We start from the raw sequence: 24,241 nt of genomic DNA, 5'->3' as shown, positions 1-24,241 counted from the left end.
AAAACACATGAATCATGACTGGCCCAGGCATGCCAGACATCCTTTAAACACAGGATAAAAATATGTCATTAGTGCCAAAAGCTTTGGTGAACTTTCACACTGGTTTAACAGAATGTTTATCACAAATTCATAAAATGCGTGAACTAGAGTAATGTTACCGTAACCTGCGTATAGATGTTAAGTATGTTTATAGATGGTTCTTGTTAAGTTTTCTTCTTCATAGAAGGGTTTCCAGTTTTAACAAAGTAAAAATTAATGTAATGCTTCAATATTATAATATAATTACATATATATAACCATAAAGAATACCTGTCAATTCGTGATCTAGACTATTTCCTTTTTTTTCTAGCAATGGCGTCTTCTTCCTTATCTGGCTGCTGCATATGCCTTAGATTATTTCTCCAAAACCCTGTTTGAGAACTTTGTAGAATTTTATGCAGGTGTATTGACAAAGCAAAAGAGTCAGAGACAGGTGAGTTATTTGCACATTTCTTCTTAGCTCAGTTCTTACTATAATAAGCTGGAAATTGTTAAAAGACCTAGTCGCAAATCTTAAGCCATCTTAAAATTGTGAATGATAGAGCAATGGCTCAGAAATATGGAAAATGAAAAGTAATTATTTAAACTGCCTTCAGAAAAGCATCCAAATTAGTTTTGTTGGAGTGGTTAAAGATCTTTTTATTTCTATGGGATTTAAGGTTATATTCCTTTGCAGAATCGTTTATCATAAATGTATGATGATAATGCAAATTCCACTTACAACTGCATTAAAGGATACTGCAGGGACCATCTGTCAAAGACTTTCTGAAATGAAACTATTAATTCCTCCACAAATTCTGTGGGTCTGGCTTGAGTTTGCAATTCATAACCATGCATTAGCTTAAATATTTTTGGAGAAAAAAAAGTAAAGACTTTTGAGTGTTAATGCTGAATTTCTCATCCACAGTCAGACCACTGCAAGTCACCCCTTTAGAGAGGAAACAGTATGATCTATCTGTCTGTGCAAGGACTGATTCTAGACAAAAATAACTGCACTATGGGGTTTCTATAGCATGTAAATTTTACTTCTTTTGTAAAATATTGACAATATTTTAGGGCCTATACACTGGCTGTGTGTTGTTCAGATCTCATGTAAATACACTTTTTTCAGTTGAAATAAAGTTTATGAAAAAATTATGTACAAATGGCTGGGTATTCTAATGTATGCTCTTTGCAAAAACCACAGAAGAATCTGTTTGATATTCTTAATCTGATATTTTATATCTGGAATTCTCCAGAGCAGTTACTAACCTTAGACAAAACAGTGACTTTATGATTGAAAAAAATCCTATGGTTTATAATGTTAAGAATATCATCCTCATAAATTTCTCTGTTCTACAGGAGATCTTAAATAAAACAACTAACTAAGCAACAAAAAAAAACAGGGAGTTTCTCTTAAACATGCTTTGGTAGTTAAAACCCACTATCTCCAGAAACTGGAATTCCAAACACATTTTCAAAGGCAGGCCAACAGAGTTAGCTTAAATGCAGGCTTTTCTGGAAAGTTGAGGAAGTACATTTAAGTTTTCCTACTCTTTGCAAAATTGATGCTTGAAAGATCAGTAAAAACTGTATTAACTCGGTAAATGTTATAAATATCCCCTGCTGACTGGAGAGAGGGATTGTTTGTGTTACAGAGGAGCTTTCTTTGGAGTGAACTACCCCATGCAATGCCATGGCAGCTAGCACTTCTGAGCTAAGATGCACCCATGTGTCCATTACCTGTCACAAATTATTGCTGTCTCATATAAGAAAGTTAGTGCTGCAGGTTTTTAAGTTATAGTAGGTTGTTGGATTTTTTTTTTTTGTGGCAGCAAAAATATACTTTGCCCTTACATAGATCTCAGAAAATTTGATGTATATATTGCCAGTTACTCTTTTCTTCATTGTAAGGCAGTACACATAGCTGTGTCTTTAACTACTCACAAACTTACTTTGTGCAAATGTTATTACTCACTTGGAACTTGTTTTTCACAAAGGCTGATTTGGGACGTGAGATTCATGCCTTATCTGCTGCCAGCAAACCACTGTCTTCCTGGACTGCTCAGCAGGCAGCCCAAGAGTGCCGAGAAGCTTGTGGAGGACATGGTTACCTTGCCAGTAAGTTACAGACTACTGCATACACTGCTCAGAAGGGGAATGGTTATGTTTACCTGTTCCTTGACTGTTGTTGCATCACCGTGTCTGAATTTTAGCAGTATCTTTGTAAGGGTTTTTTCCTTATATCCATCATTTTAAAGTACATTTTATCCCTCATGTGACAAAAAAAGAAGTAAAGCAGTGCAGCATCTGCACCAGCTTTTGGACAGATTGTACATGTGATTCAGTCTCAGCTCCAAAAATAAAGCTGCAAACTTGATAGATGAAAATTCCCCTTGTAAGATGAATGCCACACTTTTCTAAAATCACAGTCACAGAATCTTAAGGGTTGGAAGAGACCTCGAAAGATCATCTGGTCCAACCCACCTGCCATGGCAGAACCACCTAGAGTAGGTCACACAGGAGCTCATCCAGGTGGCTTTTTAATGTCTCCAGAGAAGGAGACTCAACAACCCCTCTGAGCAGCCTGTTCCAGTGCTCCCTCACCCTCACAGTGAAGAAATTATTCCTTGTATTTCTTTGGAACCTCTTCTGTTCCAGCTGGTACCCATTGTCCCTTGTACTATTATTGGCCATCATTGGGAAGACCATCACTCTGTCCTCCTGACACCCACCTTTTACATATCTGTAAACATTAATGCATTAATGAGGTCACCCCTCAGTCTCCTCTTCTCCAAACTGAAGAGCCCCAGCTCCTTCAGCCTTTGATCAGAAGGGAGATGGTTCCACTCCCTGTCCTTGAACTGAGAGGCCCAGTATATTCATTTTCATAAGCTAAATGGTGAACTTTAAAGCTAATTTGTTGGTAACAATAATTATACCTACAGGAAGAGACAACTCACATTTGGTCACAGAATAATTATTTCATCCCTCAGCTTCCATTAATACCTAGTGTAGCAATATATTAAGTTTTGTGCTTGTTCTTATTAAGTGAATCGACTGGGTGAAATCCGAAATGACAATGATCCAAACTGCACATATGAGGGAGATAACAATGTCCTGCTTCAACAAACCAGCAACTACTTAATGAGCTGGATGAAATGCATAAGAGGTAAGTTTTAATTGTGGAATCCTAGGCCAGACCCAACAGTGTGTAGTTAATGGAATTAGGAGGTAATTTCATACTGAAAGCAATTGATAGTCATTTATGTAGAGCATAAATAATGTGCTACAGACTCCCATCATATGATACAGTCACAGTACATGGATATTTTCTGCAAGAAATATTCTTTATCTCCTAAGTCTTGCAGAATCTAGGTAGATCTTTTGCCATCCCTAATCAGAGTAAGTTATATCATACTCCCTGAGAAGTGCAGTTTAGTTCAGTGGAACTACTCTTAAAGGGATTTTAAGTCTGGGTACCCTCTGCTTATTGTACTTAAAGCAATACATATTGCCTCACTTGGTAGCAATATCCTTCAGTAGATTTTGTAGTTCTCTAGATAATTATGATTTTGTTTCAAATTATCTAGTAGTGAGTTTCACCACCATCTTACAGCACTGGAAAATTCAGCAAAAGGAGACTAATCTTATGGGGTTTGTAGGCAGTAATGTCAGGTTTCTTAGCACTTGTTATTTGGCTGGACTAGGCCATAATAAAACAAATATTCTGGGCTAATTGCATCTGATCTATTGAGTGTATGCATGGCTTTCTAATAGGCTTTTAATTCCAAAAATCTGATTGCTTTTCTCCTAAATAGTTTTTATTTTCTTTGGTATTTCAGATAAAGCTCTTTTTGAATCCCCTTTTGGAACAATTAACTTTTTGCAAGACTACCATCATATCCTTGGCTGGAAGTTCACAGCTCGTGGTGTTGAAGATTGCATGGATTCCTCAGGTAGCTGGCTGCTGATATTGAACTGGTTCTAGATTCTTGAATTCCTTTCCAAAGGGAAAGATTAAGAGATTTGAGATTCCACCTCTTTTACTTATTACATGTTTATCATATTACTGTTTGATGACTTTCTTTGTATTATTTGCATTTCAGTTTACTAAGAAGATAGTTTGCATTTCAGAGTCTGTCTTTTTTTCCCTAGCCCAAATTCTGCAATGGAGGGTACCATAAAATATTTTTTTCCATTTGTGGTCCTCAGAAATATAATTTGTGATCCAATTATTTTGCCACTGTATTGTTGTTTTCAAATGAAACTATTGTTAAGGAAGCACTGATTGCCACTACCTTATATCACGCACAAGTGATTTAAAAGTACATTGAAAAGGCTTTAAATGTGTCTGCTTTTGAGAGTTGCTTTTGGTTACATAGAGAAATGTAAGTAATGGTGAAAAAAAAATTTCCCTGCAATTTTCCTGGCTCATTCTGCTATTATCACATCAAGTATGACATAGATGCCATTCCTACTTTTGTATCACTGTGAGCCCAGATTGTCCCTTTGAGGCAAAAATTAAAAAAGAAATGAGCAGATCACGAGATAGTTACAGGGTGTTGGGCAAAAGTGAATCTATGAAACTGAGAACGTAATACGGGAAGGAACTCCAGTCTTAAAGGCAATCAAATTGATTCCTAGAATTCAGTAACCACTTGAGTACTCAAAGAATTGCAAAAAACCTGAACTTTGGATAGCAATGCATAGTGCCACGTGAGATGATGTCATAGCTATGGGGTGAGATCTGACTAACTTCAAAATACAAAGGCTTATAAAAAAACCCACAGAATCACAAAATGGTAAGGACTGGAAAGGATCTCTAAAGTCATCCAGTCCACCTCCCCTGCAGAAGCAGGTCCACCTAGATCAGGTCATTCATGAACATGTTCAGGTGGGTTTTGAAAACCTCCAGAGGAGATTCCACACACTCCCTGGGCAGCCTGTGCCAGGGCTCCCTCACTCTTACAGGACAGTTTTTCTGTAAGTTTAAGTGGAACTTCTTGTGTCCCAGATTTTGTCCACTACCCTTAGTCCTGTCACTGGACACTACAGAAAAAAGTGTTTCCCCATCCTCTTGACATACACCTTTAAAATATTTGTAAATATTAGTGAGGTCCCTGCTCAGTCTCCTCCAGGCTGAACAGTCTCACATCCTGCAACTTTTCCTCCAAGAAAGATGGTTCAGTCTCCTGATCTGCACTGGATTCTCTCCAGAAGTTCCCTGTCCCTCTTGAGCTGAGGAGCCCAGAACTAGAAACAGGAATCCAGATGAGGCCTCACCAGAGCACAGAAGAGGGGGAGAAGAACCTCCCTTGACCTGCTGGCCACATTCTTCTTGATATATCCCAGGATGCATCAGTACCTCTTTCGTGGCCACGAGGGCACATTGCTGGCTCATAGTTTATTATCAACCAGGACTCCTAGGTCTCTCTCTGCAGAGCTGCTCTCCAGCAGTTCAACACCCAGCTTGTACTGGTGCATGGGCTTGTTCCTTCCCAAATGCAGGACTCTGCATTTGTTGTTGTTTAACCTCATGAGGTTCCTCTCTGCCCAACTCTCAAGCCAGTCGAGATCCCACTGAATGGCAGCACAACCTTCTGGGGAATCAGCCAGTCCTCCCAGTTTGGTGTCATTAGCCAACTTGCTGAGGGTACATTCTGTCCCCTCATCCAGGTCGTTGATGAAAATGTTGAACAAGACTGACCCCAGAACCGATCCCTGTGGAACTCCACTGGCCACAGGCCTCCAACTCAATTCTGTGCCATTGATCACCACCCTCTGGGCTCTGTCATTCAACCAGCTCTCGATCCACCTCACTGTCCCCTCAGGATTTCCCCTTGGTGAATCCATGTTGACTCTCCCTGATAACCATCTTTTTCTTCATGTGTTTTGAGACGACATTCAGGATGAGTTGTTCCATCACCTTTCTAGGGGTGGAGGTGAGGCTGACTACCTTGTGATTTTCTGAATCCTCCTTTTTGCCTTTTTTGAAGACTGGAGTGACATTGGCCTTCCTCCAGTTCTCAGATGCCTCACCTGTCCTCCGTGATCAAGCAAAAATGATGGAAAAAGACTCATTCAATATGGCTGCTTGCATTCTTCTTTGTTTCTTCCAGCTAGTGAAATCCATCAGAGCACAAACTGATACCCAAGCACATGTTCTCTCCTATCTAGTTATACCTACTGAACCAGACTATATTTTAAAATACCTGAATGTGTTTATTGTTCCATCCTGTTAGAAACAGAACTGTTAATTTTGGTGCCTAAATTTATGCACCATGCAAACACTTAAAATTGCCTAAACAATATTCTACATGAAATCCTAAGCAAAGACACAAGCAAGTTAGATTCATACAAAGACTTTTTTTTTGAGGTGCTTTTTTTCCTTAGTAGCTCCAGGCAGCTCTAGAGAGATAACTCACTTCTGTATAAAGCGGGTCATTCAAATGTGATTATATTCAGCCACCTTTGCAATGTTAGAAATCATGTGCTTCCAAGAAATGCGGACTGTCTACTGTTCATGTATTCTCAGATACAACTGAGTACCTATGACCTAAGTCCTAAATGGCTGGAGGTCGAACTGCTGAAGAGCAGCTCTGCAGAGAGACACCTAGGAGTCCTGATTGATAATAAACTAAATATGAGCCAGCAATGTGCCCTCGTGGCCAAGAAGGCCAATGGCATCATGGGATGCAGCAAGAAGAGTATGGCCAGCAGGTCAAGGGAGGTTCTTCTCCCCCTCTACTCTGCCCTGGTGAGGCCTCATCTGGAGTCCTGTGTCCAATTCTGGGCTCCTCAGCTCAAGAGGGACAGGGAAGTGCTGGAGAGAGTCCAGCACAGGGCCAACAGGATGATCAGGGGACTGGAACATCTTTCATATGAGGAAAGGCTGCGGGAACTGGGGCTGTTTAGTCTGGAGAAGAGGAGACTGAGGGGAGATCTTATTCACATTTATAAATATCTAAAGAGTGGGTGTCAGGAGGTTGAGACATCCCTTTTTTCTATAGTAGCTAGTAACAGGACAAGGAGTAATGGGATGAAGCTGGAACACAAAAAGTTCCACTTAAACATAAGAAAAAACTACTTCACTGTAGAGGTGAGGGAGCCCTGGCACAGGCTGCCCAGAGGGGTTGTGGAGTCTCCTTCCTTGGAGGTCTTCAAGACCCGCTTGGACATGTTCCTATGTGACCTGATCTAGGTGAACCTGCTTCTGCAGGGCGGTTGGACTAGATGATCACTAAAGGTCCTTTCCAACCCCTACCATTCTATGATTCTATGATTCTATGAAAATAACAAGCTGAAAAGTGTCAATCGAGTCACAAGTCTAAACTGAGCTGTTGATGTACTTTGTCTTCTAGCTTGGGATCAGTTTGAATTAGTGTATTCAGTCATAGTATATCTTCAGTGCACAGTTACAATATGAAAATCTTACCCAGGTGTTATTACATCTACAGTACTGGGCGAGATGACATGGTAATGAAATGATCGATTAACACTTTTACTTTTTGTGTCAGGTAACAAAAACTGAGAGCGGAGAAGAATCTGCATCTGACATCTTGCATTACGAATGTGAATGTTAATAATTTGGGGTTTTTTTGTTTGTTTTTCACAGTTCCTTTAGCAGCATATAAATGGCTGGTTTGCTACCTGCTCCAAGAAAGTGACCTAAAGCTGAGAAAAGAGAAGCAGTCCGGACGAAGTGATTTTGAGGCAAAAAATAATTGTCAGGTAATACTCAGCTTGCTTATTTATTTGTTCTCATCCAAACTTGTCAAATCTTGTTAGTTTTTTCTTCTTGTGTCATGAAGTATCATTTCCTCTTCTGACTTCTGAAGACTGAATCTACTACTATTAAATCTACTGCAGCATCCGATTATTACATCTCCATCTGCCTTTATGGCCAAACACATACTGTAGGAAAGAATCTTGCTCTGGCAGGTAGGTAAACTAGATGACCTAATAGGTCTTTCCATCTCTAGTTTCTGTAGTGCAAAGTAGTCATGAAGGATACCAGACTGACAGCATTGGAACCTGAAAAGGAAAAACTGACAATCTACATATAGCAGATCCATTCTTTCACCAGTGAGTTTTAACAGCTGGAAGTGGCTTAACTCCAAATTTCACTGTATATCCCCAAACTCCCCAAAATCTTCTCGTACCTCCATGAGAAAAACTGACTCACATCCAAGAAAAGAAGACTTGTCATTTGCCATTGAGGAGAGAGATCTGGCAGTCTCATTCATCTAATTTGCAAAGCTCAGTAAAAAACAGCAGGAAAGAACACTCAGCTCAGCGCCTAGAAGAAGCCACCATAGGTTCAACAGGGGATGATCTGCGTGGAACCACTAGTAGAGCAGAAGAAACCTTTCCTGGCTATATCCTAGAAGCAGCTTATTAGAGAAACTTTTCAGAACCAAATTCAGAATGAGAATTGTCAGAAATTCAAGTCTGATTGGCCAGCTCTGTCAGTTCACCGGTATTGAAGAAGATGGTTTGCTCAGCAGTAAGAAAAGCTTCTATAAATATATCAGCAACAAAAGGACTCCTCAACAAAAAGGGAATCTTCATCCTTTAATGGACACAGAGGGAAGTTTAGTGACCAAGGATGAGGAAAAGGTTGAGGAACTTAATGCCTTGTTTGCCTCAAGTCAATAATAAAACCATCTCTTCTCTGAGTGCCCGTCCACCTGAACTGGAAGGCTGAGGCAGGGAACAGAGTAAAGTCCCCTTAGTCCAAGGGGAAATAGTGTGTGACCTGCTGATACATCTTGACTTACACAAGTCCATGGGGCCAAATGAGATCCACTCAAGGGTGCTGAGGGACCTGGTGAAGTGCTCTCTGAGCCACTCTATCATCTACCAGCAATCCGTGCTCACTAGGGAGGTCCCAGTGGACTGAAGGATGGCAAACGTGACACCAATCTACAAGAAGGATCAGAAGGAGGATTCTGGGAATTACAGACCTGTCAGCCTGACCTCAGTGCTGGGAAAGGTTATGGAGCAGATCAACCAGAGCACTGTCCTGAGGCACATACAGGACAATCAAGGGTTCAGGCCCTATCAACATGGCTTTATGAAAGGCAGGTCATATTTGATGAAACTGATCTCCTTCTAGGACAAGATGACCTGCTTGGTGGATGAGGGAGAGGTTGTGGATGTCATCTTCCTAGACTTTAGTAAGGCCTTTAACACAATCTCTAACAGCATCCTCCTGAAGAAACTGGCTGCCCATGGCTTGGATGGACCTACTCTTGAGATGGGTGGAAAACTGGCTGGATGACCAGGCCCAGAGAGTAGTGGTGAATGGAGTTAAATCCAGTTAGCAGCCAGTCACGGGTGGTGTTCCCCAGGGCTTGGTACTGGGGCTTGTTCTGTTTAATATCTTTCACAATGATCTGGATGAAGGGACTGAGTGAACCCTCAGTAAGTTTGCTGATGACACCAAGCTTGGTGGTAGTGTAGGGCAGGAAAGCTCTTCAGAGGGACCTGGCCAGGCTGGAGTGATGGGCCAAAGCCGATTGGATGAGGTTCAACAAGGCCGAGGGCCGGGTCCTGCACTTGGGCCACAATGGTCCCGTTCAGTGCTACAAGTGTAGGGCATAGTAGCTGGAGAGCTGCCCAAAGGAAAAGGACCTCAGGATGTTGGTTGACAGTAGCTGAACATGAGCCAGCAGTGTGCTCAGGTGGCCAAGAAGGCCAATGACATCCTGGCTTGTATCAGAAATAGTGTGACCAGCAGGACCATGAAAGTGATTGTTCCCCTGTACTCGTCTTTCGTGAGACCACACCTCAAATACTGTGTCCAGTTCTGGGTCTCTCACTACAAGAAGGACACTGTGGTGCTGGAGCATGTCCACAGATAGACAGTAAAGCTGATGAAGGGTCTGAAGAATAAGTCTGATGAGGTGCAGTTGAGGGAACTGAGGGTGTTTAGCCTGGAGAAGAGGAGGCTGAGGGGAGACATGATCACTCTACAACTATCTGAAAGGAGATTGTAGTGAGGTGGCAAACAGTCTCTTCTCCCCATTAGTGAATGGCAGAACATGAGGAAATGCACTCAAGTTACACCAAGAGAGGTTTAGATTAGAGATTTGAAAGAACTTTTTAACCAAGAGGGTGTTTAGACACTGGCACAGGCTGCCTAGGGAGACATTGGAGATGCTTAGAGATATCCAAACACACATAGATGAGATGCTGAGACTTTAGTGGTTTAGTGGTGGGACTTGATGATCTTAAAAGTCTTTTCCAAACAAATTAATTCTGTGATTCTAAGAAAGTTACTCACCTTGCTTCTCTTTTATGTGAATTATGCTAAAATTTTAAGGTACTTAAGCACACAACTACTTTTGAGATAGGCATTGATATACCTATCAGTGGTCGTTAGGTTTTCTCTTCTCTCTACAGTTCATCTTTAAGAAAGATGGATTTTTTTATTTTAAATAGCATACCTCAAAAACATCTGAAAATTATTTACAAACTGTGCTTTAAAGATGTGTACATATTTGATTTAAAAGTTTCTGGGCATGAAGAAGCACTTTTCTGTCAGCCCAGTGGCTGACTAATATATAGTATTTGTTCTTGCTGTGGGAGACCTGGAAGAGATTCCTAGTCTATCCCTTGTTTATTTTAGTTTGGGGATCGCTTGATAGAAGCAATGCAGAAGTGCAAGCAAAGGTAAAGAAGGAAATGGAATTATAAGGGAGAAGAATAGGGAATCAATTCTTAATGGTTTATTGGCAACATTAAGACTTATTTCATTCTGACTAGGGAATTGACATTCGTATCTAAAAATCCATCTAGTAAGGAGGAAATCTTCCCTAAGCCTGCAGAAAATAGATGTGTACTTTGCAGTTCATACTTGTATCTGGGCTCAGACCTAAGTATGCCACTGAAAAGGTATCAAGAGAAACACAGCAATCTTTGGAATATGCCTTTTTAAATGCCACAGTGGATTTAAGTGCAGGGATGATGCAAGTATTTAAGAGAAAAAAGAATAAAAACTTATAAACGAATTCTAAATGAAAAAAAAACCAACCCTGAACAAATGGACTACAACCAAACACCAGTTTACAGCATTGTAACAAATTAGCTACAATAAGCCATGATTCTCTGTTCCCCTTCTGTTCACCAGCTGCAGTGTTTTCAGCCAGCAGACATATGCCCTTATACAGCAAAGGTGAAGTATATAAAAATAGATGAGTTCCTATGTGAGTGTAATCATTTAAGGTTTTATACTTCATAGTAATAGTAAATGGTGACTTTCTGATCAGGTAGTTGGCAAGGATTAGCTGGATAGTTCTTTCAAAACACGTTACAGTCTATTGCATTTCATAAAGAGAATCCACTCATGCTGACATGATCGGGTTTTTAATATTTATTTCAATGGACTGTAATAAGTTTTCAAGGAGTTACTAGACCACTTTGAAAATTTTATCCTCTTCATAAAAATCTACAAAATATTAAATAAATGTAAACCTACTTTCTTAAGAGTTTTATAGGTTTGTTAATGATCAGCAAATCTGAATTTGCGTGGTCTTCTCTCTGATGTAGCTTCTTGATCCTATTGATCTTGGACGCAATTGCTAAATTATATTGGTAATGGACACAAAATCTGCCCCCCTCTTTGGATTGGTCTAAGAGAGTACCCAAACTAGAATGTGGTGGAAAGTTAGAATCTTATTTCTAAGAGATTTCTAAAGAGATTTTTTCTTAGACTCCTTCTCTAATCTCCATCTAGATCAGCAGATCTAAATCAGCAAATCTAACTTAACCAGAGCAATGTCATTTTGCACGAGCTGAAGATTGGTTCCTTGTATTTTGTTAGCTGATATCTTTCTTTTCTGTTTCCTAAGGTGTACTACTGTCGATCATTAGCCATTGCATTTATTGAACAAACAATCTTACAAAGATATCATGACTTCACTCATGATCCCAACATACCCTCTGCTCTGCAGACAGTGCTTAAAAATCTCTGTGTTCTGTATGGACTCTGGTCTCTGAGTAAGCATCTGGCTGTGCTCTACCAAGGTGAGGTCAGCTCCTTGAATATACTGTGCATGCCACTTTAAAGTCCTGACTTAGAGATGAGGATTTTTTTTCCCATGTTGCATTCTGGAAGGGGGAGGGAGTCCCAATTGGGATTTAGATTAGAGCATTTTGTTATTGCCTGTGTAATGTAAAAAAAGTACTCTGGACAAAATTTTTGAGAGCAGGAAACTGGAGCTACAAATTAACCCAGAAGACTCACTCTAAGCTTAGAGATGATGGAGGGTTCACAAGTTTTGATGTGGGAGGGAGAACAGGCAGCCAGATGCTGTGGTGCAGCTTGTTAATGCAAAAGGCTCCAAAAGTCTCTGATTAATGGGTTGGTAGTCAACTCATTACAGAGAGACAGTACAATTACATGGGAGCATCTATGTAGTCTCTTGAGTACTGAACTGGTAAAATCCTTTGTATAAGAGTTTTTAACAGCATAATATTATCTGGTATAAGCTTGTGAATGTCTTTACAGGTGGCTATGCTTCAGGTGAACAAGCTGGTAGATTGATTCAGAATGCTATTCTGGAGCTCTGCTACAGGGTAAGCCTTCAATATTGTTTATTGGGATTAAATAATTATAATATAATATATAAATACTAAAGAAGAGATATAGCAGTTATCCTGTCCTTCAAGGGGTGAATTAGCAGGATATTACATTACTAGTTTCTGAATAAATTTCTTCAAAGTTTATTCATTGATCTTGAATCTAGTACTAATTTATTTACCAAGCAATGAAAAACAACGTATCTTAAAAAAAAACCACCCAACAGTTGTGGCCTTGTAATCATTGTTGGAAAGTCAGTGAAAAGGTGCAGTCCAATCCTATTTTTTTTTTTATTAATGTGTTACCTCATTAATATAACATTAATATAACATAAAAGCTTTTCAAACCAGATTATATTCTTTGCAGGTAAGCAAACTTTCAAAGAAGAACCTGGATGTTACCTTTTTAAAGTTCAAAAATCATAAAAATAGGTGGGTTTATGAATCTAAACAGTACTATCTTGGTTAAAATGTGTTTTTAAACCCATAAGCAAAGGAGGAAAACCTTTAAAAAATGATCTTTTTTGGCAATTATGCTGGGAGAAAAAAAAGCAAAATAAATCCAGACTCCTTACTGTGGATTTCTCTTAAATTACCAATAGCTGGCACTTTATGAAAAAAATCTTTGTATAGCCCTGTAGTTCAAAAGTATCTAGAGACAACTACAGAATTTACCAAATGTATGTCTTCTGTTTTCGAACAGTTGAAAGATGATGCAGTTGCCCTGGTTGATGTCTTTGCTCCTCCTGACTTCATTCTCAACTCTCCCATTGGCAAAGCTAATGGAGAGGTAAGACATCCTGTTTTAAAATTTGAACATTTAATCATTAAAAACTAGCTGTCCATGGCTTGGATGGACCTATTCTGATATGGATGGCAAACTAGCTGGATGGCCAGGCCCAGAGGGTCATAATGGATCAAGTTAAATCCAGTTGGCAGCTTATCACCAGTGGTGTTCCCCAGAGCTCCATGCTTAGGCCAGTTTTGTTTAACATCTTTATCCATGATCTGGATGAGGGAAACAAGTGCACCCTCTGTAAGTTTGTTGACAATGTGAAGCTGGGGGATTGCATAGACCTGCTTAAGGGCAGGAAAGCTCTTCAGAAGGACCTGACCAGGCTGGAGTGATGGACCGAGGCCAGTTGCATGAGGTTCAGAAAGGCCAAGTGCAGAGTCCTGCACTTGGGCCACAACAACCCCAGGCAATGCTACAAGCGTAGGGCAAAGTGGCTGGAAAGGTGCTCAAAGGAAAAGGAGCTAGGGGTGTTAATCAACAGGTGGCTGAACATGAGCCAGCAGTGTGCCCAGGTGGCCAAGAAGGCCAGTGGCATCCTGGCTTGTATCAGAAATAGTATGACCAGTAGAGCCAAGGAAGTGATTGTCTCATTGTACTCAGCACAGGTAAGGCCACACCTCGAATACTGTGTTCAGCTCTGGGCCTCTCACTACAAGAAGGACACTGAGGTGGTGGAGTATGTCCAGAGATGGGCAATAAAGCTTGTGAAAGGTCTGGAGAAAAGTCTGATGAGCTGTGGCTCAGGGAGCTGTGGATGTTTAGCCTAGAGAAGAAGAGGCTGAGAGGGGAAATGATCACTCTCTACAGCTACCTGAAGGGGAATTGTAGTGAGATGGGGCTCAGTCTCTTCCCCCCAGTAATGAATGGTAGGACATTTGGAAATGAACTCAAGTTGTACCAGGAGAGGTTTAGATTGGACATTAAGAAAAAAATTTTCAACAAGAGGGTTATTAAGCATTGAAATGGCCTGCCCAGGGAGATGGTGGAGTCACCATCCGTGGAGATGTTAAAAAAATGCATAGATGAGGTGCTGAGGGATGTGGTTCAGTTTAATGATGGACTTGGCAGTGTGAGATTAGTGGTTGGACTTGATTATCTTCTAGCCATGATGATTCTGTGATTCTGTAAACAACCATAACACATACAAGGCTATGAAAAAAAAAGGAAGACACTTCTGGTGGAAAGTACGAGAGTTAAATTGATGCCGGCAGAAAATGACATTTGTTTTTTGCTGGAGATAGGCTTCAGTGGGAAACTCATACTGTATTTCTGTAGTTTATTCTTATGATCTTCTCTGCTGCTGAATAAAAAACCAGATAAATAAAATTATGCCATCTCCTAAAATTCCTTAAGAAGTGATATGTTTTTAGTATATAGCTTAATACCTTGGAGAGCTAGTAAGGTGTATTTCTTCTCTGCCTGGGACTTTTGCTGCCTTTACTGGTATTCACATTGCACCCATGTTGTGTGATGTGCATACAAAAGGTGTAGAAATTATTTCTTTCTTTTAATACTTCACAACATTTTTATTTTAATGAGAGAAAGGAAAATTTTAAACTTGTTGCTTTTAAAAAATATATCAGAAATTGCACCATTACTTGAGAATTCTGTTTAGCCAGTGGGAATTCCAGGACATGACACAGTATCTTGTGCTAACCACTGTAAGCAACTACATAACCCAGGGAATCTCTGTAATCCTACTGCAAACTTGAAGGTTGTTGCTTTGTTTACACCTCTCCTTGCTTTAATGAATATAGAATCAATCCTTGTTAAGGCTTGTTCCCTGGTGTCACAACATTTGGCAGTTGGTGGTTTGAGACGTATCTCATGCCATAGGTTGTATTTGTAATCATGCTGTTTAATAGCCACACATGTATCTATTCTTCATTCATTTTTCCTGTATCCTTTCAAATTCAACTGTCTTTTGGCTTCCACAACACTATCATTTCTGTAATCTAATTATGAGGAGTGTGAAAAAACACTTCCTAGTCCTAGACCATATACACTTACTATCTGTGGGGTCTTTTCAGTCTTCTGACAGCCCTTGTTTTCCTTCTGTATTCTGCCTTATCCTTTCTGAGGTGTCATAACCAGACCTACATGTAGGATTCAGGATGTGGGTGCACCATGGATTTGGCTATACTAGGTCATAGTCTCTCTCTGCTTCTTTTTTTTCCTTGACATATTTAAAGAGCTGTATTTTGTTCCAAAATCTTGGCAAACCAAAATTTTTGCTTAGTGGCCGGCCTTACTCAGCCGGGCCAAGCTGTGGGATAACCAATATTTAGAGACTAGTGTCATAGTACAGTTTGGTGTTGTGTAGATAGACCCTGTAGGGAATCACTAGAGCCTGGGGAGGCTGCCTGGTGCTTTGACAAAATTGTTGAGCCAAATGTACTCATTGCTTTCCAATATTCTCTGCGTCTTCATGCCTAAAGTTGTCCCACGGTGATCAAGCAATACAGAGGCAGCCCACGTTTCTAACAAGACACTGACCTAAGATAGTCATTACTTCTGTAACACCGTGTCTGCAGATACAGGAGGAAAGGTTAGCTCCACACATCCAGCCATCTCAGCAAGAGGACTGTCATCATCACTGGAAACTTTGTTTCCATTTCTGTACACTTTTGAAGATTAAATTAATGACAGCAGTCATGGGAGGGAAGCTCCAAAGGTAACTCTAAGAGAAGGAGCATATCTGTACGAATGTTAATCTGTAAGAATGGCCAAAAGGCCATTTTCACCCATTACTTTGTCTCCTACAGAAACTCTGAGCAGGTGCTGCAGGCAGGAATATAAAATATGGTGCAAGGACACAGCAATCCATTTCTAGAATACTAGAATTTCTAGCATATTTCTAAAATATATTACATTATATATTATAAATACATTATTACTTTATGATATATTATATTAAATAGTACATTTGTATTTTAAATATGTTGTTTTTATCAATTTAAAATTAACTGTAATTATATAAAATTATAAATAATTGTACTATATTATACATATTATATCATGTATTATTATATTTCTGGAATACTTGAGTTTCTAGCAGTCAGATGGAGATTTTTGTCAGCAGCTGATAAAGCTGTCATGTCATGGATTTGGCTAGCTCCTCTTTGGCTAGTTCTTAGCTCACACAAATACAGAAGCCACAGAGGCTTATTAATATTAGAGATTAATATTAGCAAGATAATATGTGGGAAATGCAGATAGGACTCAAAACGCTTACTATCTTCCTCATGTGCTAAATATTCAGTAAATTCTTTATAAATTCACTGGGTCATATTGAGAAAATAATACCAAGCAGTGATATCCAACCCATGTTCTGCCGAACACAGGAAGGTTTTCTGAACTGCCTCTGAGTCTGTGGTTTTCTACTTGTGTAAATATTTTCAGCTGAAGTTTGAAAAAGGCTGCCAATGCCTCACTCAAAGAAAATACTTAATAAAGCTCCATGTCTCCTGGCTGTCTATGTCCAATTCTCTATTCATTGCTGTCTTTGCAACTTCTAAAATCAAATGTAAACATTTTAGTAAAAATTAAAGTATGATAAAGAAGAGATTATGCAAGCATAGTAGGAAAACAAATTTAATTCAGGATAACCTATATTATACTGCCTTGCACCATGAGCCACAGATGAAAATCAGAGCAGTTTCTCTTTAAAAGAAAACTGAATGATGTGGACATCATTTCCCCACAGAAGCTTTAAAATATCATCTTATGTATATGAAGTTATCACCACATCTATTTCCAGATAAACTTAGAATGGAATAAATAGTTAACACTAACCCATTTAATCAAGATAAAAAAGATATTAAATATTAAATATATATTCTATAGGGCCAAGCCATCTTTTGATGTAGAAGAAGGGTTTTCACTGTACATCACTGACTGATTTTATACTACATTAATATTGCATTATACTGTACTCCAACCTACTGCTGAAAATATGGCCTTCCTTTCCTCATCATTCCATACTGTTATTTAAAGTTTTAAGCTTCAGTTAATTATGAACTGCCAAATATTGCTAAAATTATACTTTTGCAGAATTGAATTCCCATGTACTTTTTTTTAACCATTCCACATGAAACTGCAAGGTGATCGACATGATGAATTAACAATGTGGTTATGAAAGGAGAATTTCTTATGTTCAGTTTTACATCTGAGAGAGAATTTATGTTACTTTCCAGAAATGTGTTGAAATAAAGGTAAAAACAGAATGTTTTAGATACAGTCTTCAGGTTTGGATAGAACAAAGATTAGCGTAATATAATCTTGTTTCCAAATTTCTAGCTTTGGTAATACAGCTCATGTCAAGTTGAAAACAAGATATTATAAAGACTCCCTGCACTTACACCAAGGATGGTCTGAATGATTTACATAGATATCTGCTTTTTACAGTACTTTGAAATTTTGTGCTTTATCTTTGTGTTTATTCTTGCCTGTGTATAGTCATGGAATCATAGAATGGTAGGACTGGAAGGGACCTTTAGAGGTCATCTAGTCCAACCTCCCTGCAGAAGCAGGTTCACCTAGATCAGGTCGCATAGGAACGTGTCCAGGCAGGTCTTGAAGACCTCCAAGGAAGGAGACTCCACAACCCCTCCCCTGTTCCAGGGCTCCCTCACCCTCACAGTGAAATAGTTTTTCCTTATATTTAAATGGAACTTTTTGTGTTCCAGCTTCATCCCATTACCCCTTGTCCTGTTACTAGCTACTATAGAAAACAGGGATGCCCCAACATCCTGACACCCACCATTTAGATATTTGTAAATGTTAATAAGATCTCACAATCTCATTTCAACCAATAAGTCAGATACTTTATCTTGCAGTAGCTTTCTTGATTTTATTTCCTCTATAAATTAATACTTTTTTTATTTATTATTTTGCAGATATATAAAAATATGTGGGCAGAGATCCTTCAAGGCAACAAAGCTTTGACCAGACCTTCATGGTGGGCAGAATTCTGTGTTAATAAACCTGTTCCAGGCATGCTGAGGTCAAGATTGTAAACCAAACAACATGTAAGAGGCTGGATGGGCCTGAGATGGATACAGTATTTCAAACATCAGGAGGAAATGTGACCGTATGTCAAACACTGAAAATGAAAGAGATTTTCATAGAGAAGTGCCAAGCTTTAAAGTAACTTTGAAATTAAGCACAACTAGGGGTCAGGGTCTGTTAACATAATAGTGACAGGAGCAGGGGCAACACATCTGCACACTATTGATATTTACTGAAATTTTTCAAAAAGTGAAGATTCATTATGATTACTGCTTTGCAAAGCTTTTATAAAGCCTCTTGACTTTACTGACATATGACAGAAGTTAAATAATAATTAAAAACAAAAAACATTTCCCACCAGGGCTTATGAATTAGCTGAACATGGAAGAGAATTTGAAGAAAAAAGGCATCAAGAACACCAACAGTGATAAACCTGTATCAAGGGATGAGAACCATTTCCGACAGCTTCTTTGAAGTCTGTGAAGCTCTTCTGATTTACTTCATATGCCTCTGGTAAACTACTTGATTGCTCTTGCAGTGCAGGAGAAGACTGGGAATTTAGATAATCTGTCTTTGAATTGTGTGCAACTCTGGAGATAAAATTAATTGAAGAAGACTCTATGTCTTTTTATAAAAATGTATGGTAATGCAAACTTCTAAGTCTTAAATATGTTCTTTGTTGGTTATCATATTTTCAGTGCTGCTAAACCAATATCAAGCCTGGAATACATTGACACACATAGAAACTATATCTATGTTTTAGGTCAGAATGTACTTAAACGAGTTATTACAAATATGGTCTTTAAAGAACACACAACAGTGGCAGGCATTGTTGAAGGCATTAGGATTTTTCTCCATGAGCTATATTAGCTGTTGAATATTTTTATTCACAAATGGAAGAGACACTAACAATGCTTTGGAAATTTCATTTTATATTTTAGATATGACATTAAAATCAAATTCCATTGGTTTCCTTTGCTGTATCTATGAACTAAATACTGTTACAACCCTGCTCCTATTGCTGTTCCTATTGTGAGCAATCCTGTTGAGCCAAAGAGATTATTTTATAAGTTAAAAAGTTTAGCATTACTTATGGCTAATCAGGGATGAGTTATGGTTTGAGCTTTTAAATAAATGTGAGTTCAGTGCTTGAGCATTGAGTTCCACTGGAGCAGAATCAGACCCTTGTCCTTGTGGGGTTTTGTAATGTCACGTGTTGTTGCAGTGTCAATATATGCAGGTTTATAAGCCTTTCTAGGCTGCCAGAATATGACCAAGTGGTTCTGTAGAGGCTTCTTTTGTTCCATCTAAATCTGACAGAGCTCAGGAAACATCCAGGAAACATTAAGTGGCTGGAGAATGCATTGAAAGGCCAGTGTTAAAAAGTTTTCTCAGAGTACCTCAAGATATATTTATTTACTAAACAGAAGTTTTTCAAGACTTTGATTGTATTTTTGAGAGCAGTTTATCAGAGAATCTGGGGGCTCCCAAGTGCATAGTAACGCAAGTACAGTTTAGGATGGGCCAGACAAAAACCTTAATAAATGTGACCATAATGAGAAAACATCAGACAGCTCCCCTGTTCTCAGCCAACTGATGGCAGAGACCCAGCCTATATAATGTTTCAGGAAAAAGAGAAAAAAGAGGTGAGGAAAAGCAATCATTTCCCTGCTAACAAAGCCAAGTCTCCATTCCTGAGGGCAAGGACTCCTCAGGTACCTTGCTAACTGCCACAATTCTAAGGATTCAAACAGTAAGTAACATGAGAAAATGAAGAGATGGCTCTGGGTAGAGCCTGTAGTAGTGGCATAAGTGGGCTTATTTTAGTGCACAAGAGTGAAGTTGAAACAACTTTGTCAGGTTTGAGTTGAAAAGAATGTTCTTTTAGTAAAGATAAATTCTTAGCCAAACCTCTCAATCTTAAATAATTTTACCACCACAAGTTCAAAGTCAGTTAAAGATGATCACCCTCAACACACTTCAATAAAAAAAGCTGAAACAACCAACCAAACAAAAACTCTGAATGCTGAAACTGTTGTTTATAGTCCCATTGGAAAATAGATAAAAACTGTCTCATTAAACCTTACCTGTACTCATTTTCTTTGACAGAGATAGTCAGTGTTGCCTATGTTTTTTCTGCCTCTATTCTTTCTTCTTTTCTAATGAAGTAGCACAATTTAGAATGTCTCCATTGACAGAGAACAGCCTCTGCTCTTTGTCTAGCTGCTAGAACTTTGTCTGAAGAAACATCCAAAGTTTAGCCTTCTTCACGGAAAAAAACTCACAGTATAAAGTGTTTATTTTCATTAGACTGTTGTGTGTCTTTTAATAATGTCCAAGAGGTGGCATCATCCCATGAAAAACAATAGAAGATCAATAAATCAATACCTATCCTTAGATATTATGGAATCATGGAGTCTCATGATTATCTTAATGGATTTTCTGCATCTCTAGGGAATCCAGTATGTCTCAGCTACTTGCATTTGTGCAGACTGGAAGGAAGTAGGCAGAGGACGTTATGTGAATGCCAGGATCTCTGGCAGTGAAAGGGGTGCACAGGGCAGAGATGTCCTGCTACATAACGTGCAGTAGCACTGATCTCTCGCTCCACATGCTGTACTGTCAGTTGATCTATGGTATTATTTGACTGTCTTACATGTGTCATTTCACCATCACCTCTGAGCTCATCATAAGGGATCTGGGTTTTTTCCTACCCCTTTCCCCACAGCTGAGAAGCAGAGTGGTATCTTAATCTTGCATATGGACTGCATATCTATTTATGAGGCTTTTGTAGCCCAGAAGAATAAAAAAAAAGGGGGGGGGGTGGAATTGGCATGTAGCTTAAGCCACATTCATCAAAAAAAAAATCCCTGAGAAATTAGCTGTGGCACCACAGAACAGAACTGAAGACCCAGTGAGCCCCAAAGATACCCACCAAGCACATGACAGGATAAACAGACATCTCTATAGAACTACATCCCTAAGCTGTTCCTATTAATCTTCTTTGTTAGGACTACTTAGTCAACATCCAAACTCCCTGATAAAAGCTGAGCCCTTCTGTGATGATAAGGACTATACAAACTGTCAGGAAAGTGAGCAGTATGTTCTGAAAACCTTCCAGCTTCGACTAGAGCAAGCACTGCAGAGGGGGCGGCGGCATGAATGTGATTATGGGCAGGCAAAACAGGATACTGGGTAAAATGTCACGATTATGGACACCACTATGAACTGTCACATAGCTTGCACTTAGTTTAGAGCTTCATGGGAACCTTGGATACCCACAGATACACATGGATACAGTTAATGGCAGGAGATAGACACCTGAGCACCAGAGCTGAAATAAGTGAAATCAAAGCAAGGGTAGGGTGAGGCCTTGGGGATTCCCTCATTGTAACACCATACACCTCTGTAGCCCCAGCCATGGGGTGATGGCAGCTATACACCAAGAGTGCAAGCTCAGTGCAAGTATTCAGCAACTGTTGGGCTTTATCTGCCAGCAAAAGCCATCTCCATTTCTTCTCATACTCAGTACAAAGCCACAGTACAAAGCAAAGGCAAGCTCATTCTGTAAGACAGAGCCACTCTGCACTCAGTATTATCAAAACTCTAGTATTTTCTGTAGGAATACCTGGAATTTCTGACCTGTATGTAAAGCCAGACCTATGTAATCAAATGACCAAAATGTCCTTTACCTCTGAAGTCAACAGTAAGCCAGAGGTTCTGAGCTCTTCTACATCGAGCTTCTCATAGCAGCAGAAATTATGTGAACTTGCAGAGCTGTAAGTATGGAGGGAGAAATATGTCATGAAATTTGGCTTCCAATTATCTACTAAATCATTGGGCAATAATTCAACAACAACCACAAGATGTCATTATTATATGCAGTTTGTTCCACTTTACAGGACATTAAGAGGCCTCTAGCAGTACAGAAAAGTCATTTCCCTCACAGTTCAAATTCTGAATAAGAGGGATGTGTCATTTTCACTTGGTTGGGGAGCTGAGTCAAGGGCTATCAAATAGCTTCAGTCCAAAACAATCTTGCCATGGGAATCTGTCTTTTCAAGCTACCACATGAAGGCAGCTAAATCTGTCACCAGGAAACTGAATCCAGGTAGGCCCAAAAGAGCTCCAACCTGCTTCTTTCCCTATGCTCATGATGGCTTATCTCCTAAACAGTGGCATTTTCTTTCTTTCTGGATTTGCCAAACTACCTGCCGGCCCAGGGGTATTTCAAAGCGATATCTTCTGTGACGTGTTCTTTCTGCTCATGTGACTCAATTAAAGCAGAAAATCTCTTCTATCAGAAAAGAAACAAACTGTTCATGTGCCCTAGGACACTGAATGCACATACCTCTTTTGCTGATGTGGCAAGATGAATACCTGAATATTCCACACAGCCTTTTGTGGGAGTGATGGTGTCAGGAGAACTCAGGGAGCCAGAAGGAAGCCCTACCATCTTCATAGCTGCAGTTCTGTGGGTACAGGTTTCCCAGAGGTGCTTGTTTTCTACAGAGATACGTAGACTCATACACTACCATTTCTGTCTGAAAGCCTCTTGCCCACTGTGATAAATTATCTATCATGCACTTATTCTGCAGGGTAGCTAGTTTCTCTTTTGAGTGCTTTTATTCACAGATTTCCTTTATTGACTTGATGTGTTTTCAAACCTGAGAGGTGATTTAATGCTGGCACATGCTATCAGCATGACTGGTCTTTCTCTCAGGTGCAGCCATATGGACATCACAGAGCCCTGTGTTTCCTCTTGTAGCACTCATTGTACCTCCATGGGCCATAGCAATGTTTTGTTGTTCTCAAGTCTCATTAGTCTGAGGTCAGAGTAAGGCTCCAGATCATTCTCACTCGGTTCACTGGCCTAAGGAGCACCATCAGCAAAGGGGAGCTGGCTGCATGAGACATCCATGTGATGGCATAATCTGAGACAGGCAGATCTAGCCAAGGGAAGGTCAGCTGTGAGCGCAGCAGGCTGCCCACAGCACTGTCAGTGGGAACAGAAGCGCAAGGCTTCACTTTTCTCCAAGCAAGTCAAGCCTCAGGTTTAGCAAACACAAGTGGAGCGTTTCATCTCATTTCCTTTCAGAGGCAGAAAGAGGGAGGAATGCAGGTTTTGCTGAGACCAACAGTTCTGCTGACTACCTTGTCCTTTTCTTTCCCAAGCTTTTGCAGTCTGATTGCGTTTGTTCAGAATTCACACAGCATGAATCTCTCTTGAATAAATTCATTTTCCAGTGGGATTTTCTTCTCTGTGTTTGTCAAAGAACAGACCAGCAAATGTGTGACAAGAACAACTCCCAGTGGATTTCTTGAAGCAAATTTACATATTTGTTTACATTTTGATTTCAAAACTATGATCAAATGAGATTTGCAGAAGATTCAAAAGACCTAACATCAATGGGAAATAGCCCCCTTCACCTGCCTGTGTTCCTCCATGCTCCTGCAGAGTGCCTCCCCAACTCATTTTACTTGGTTGTCAATCTCTATGCTCTCTTTTTGCTAAAAACTCATTTTTGCCAAATCAAAAACTATCCATTGTTATACCTCCTTTTAGGCAAAGAATATTTTTAAGTTGTAGGTTCTTTGATAGAGAAAATGCCTCAATATATGACAATTTTGTTATGTAAGCTGCAACAATTGAACTACCACCTCCATGCAGCCTATTCACAGAATCACAGAATGGTGGAGGTTGGAAGGGACCTCTGGAGATCATCTAGCCAAAACCCCTGCTAAAGCAGGTTGACCTTGATCAAGTTGCCCAGGAATGTGTCCAGGCGGGTTTGAAAAACTTCAGAGAAGGAGACACACCCTCCAGGG

General features: G+C 39.6%; 1 protein-coding gene across 4 annotated transcripts in view; it reads left to right on the top strand.

Annotated features, from left to right (window-relative positions):
• The window catches only part of ACOX3 (acyl-CoA oxidase 3, pristanoyl), a 42,302-nt gene extending 21,523 nt beyond the window's left edge, over positions 1-20,779 (top strand). For 2 of the 4 annotated variants that reach the window (XM_061993278.1, XM_061993281.1), the window contains 9 exons: positions 350-472; positions 2,019-2,139; positions 3,071-3,190; positions 3,864-3,977; positions 7,637-7,752; positions 11,877-12,051; positions 12,536-12,603; positions 13,310-13,396; positions 18,301-20,779. In XM_061993278.1, coding sequence (XP_061849262.1) covers positions 350-472; positions 2,019-2,139; positions 3,071-3,190; positions 3,864-3,977; positions 7,637-7,752; positions 11,877-12,051; positions 12,536-12,603; positions 13,310-13,396; positions 18,301-18,420 — 1,044 coding nt within the window. In that variant the 3' untranslated portion in view covers positions 18,421-20,779. The remainder of the gene's footprint in view (positions 1-349; positions 473-2,018; positions 2,140-3,070; positions 3,191-3,863; positions 3,978-7,636; positions 7,753-11,876; positions 12,052-12,535; positions 12,604-13,309; positions 13,397-18,300) is intronic. The other 2 variants (XR_009818473.1, XM_061993280.1) reach the window with 2 other exon arrangements.
• Positions 20,780-24,241: the final 3,462 nt, after the last annotated feature.

This window comes from Colius striatus, chromosome 3, assembly GCF_028858725.1.
Source record: "Colius striatus isolate bColStr4 chromosome 3, bColStr4.1.hap1, whole genome shotgun sequence".
Lineage (NCBI taxonomy): Eukaryota > Metazoa > Chordata > Aves > Coliiformes > Coliidae > Colius > Colius striatus.
This window is presented reverse-complemented; position numbering and strand designations above follow the sequence as displayed.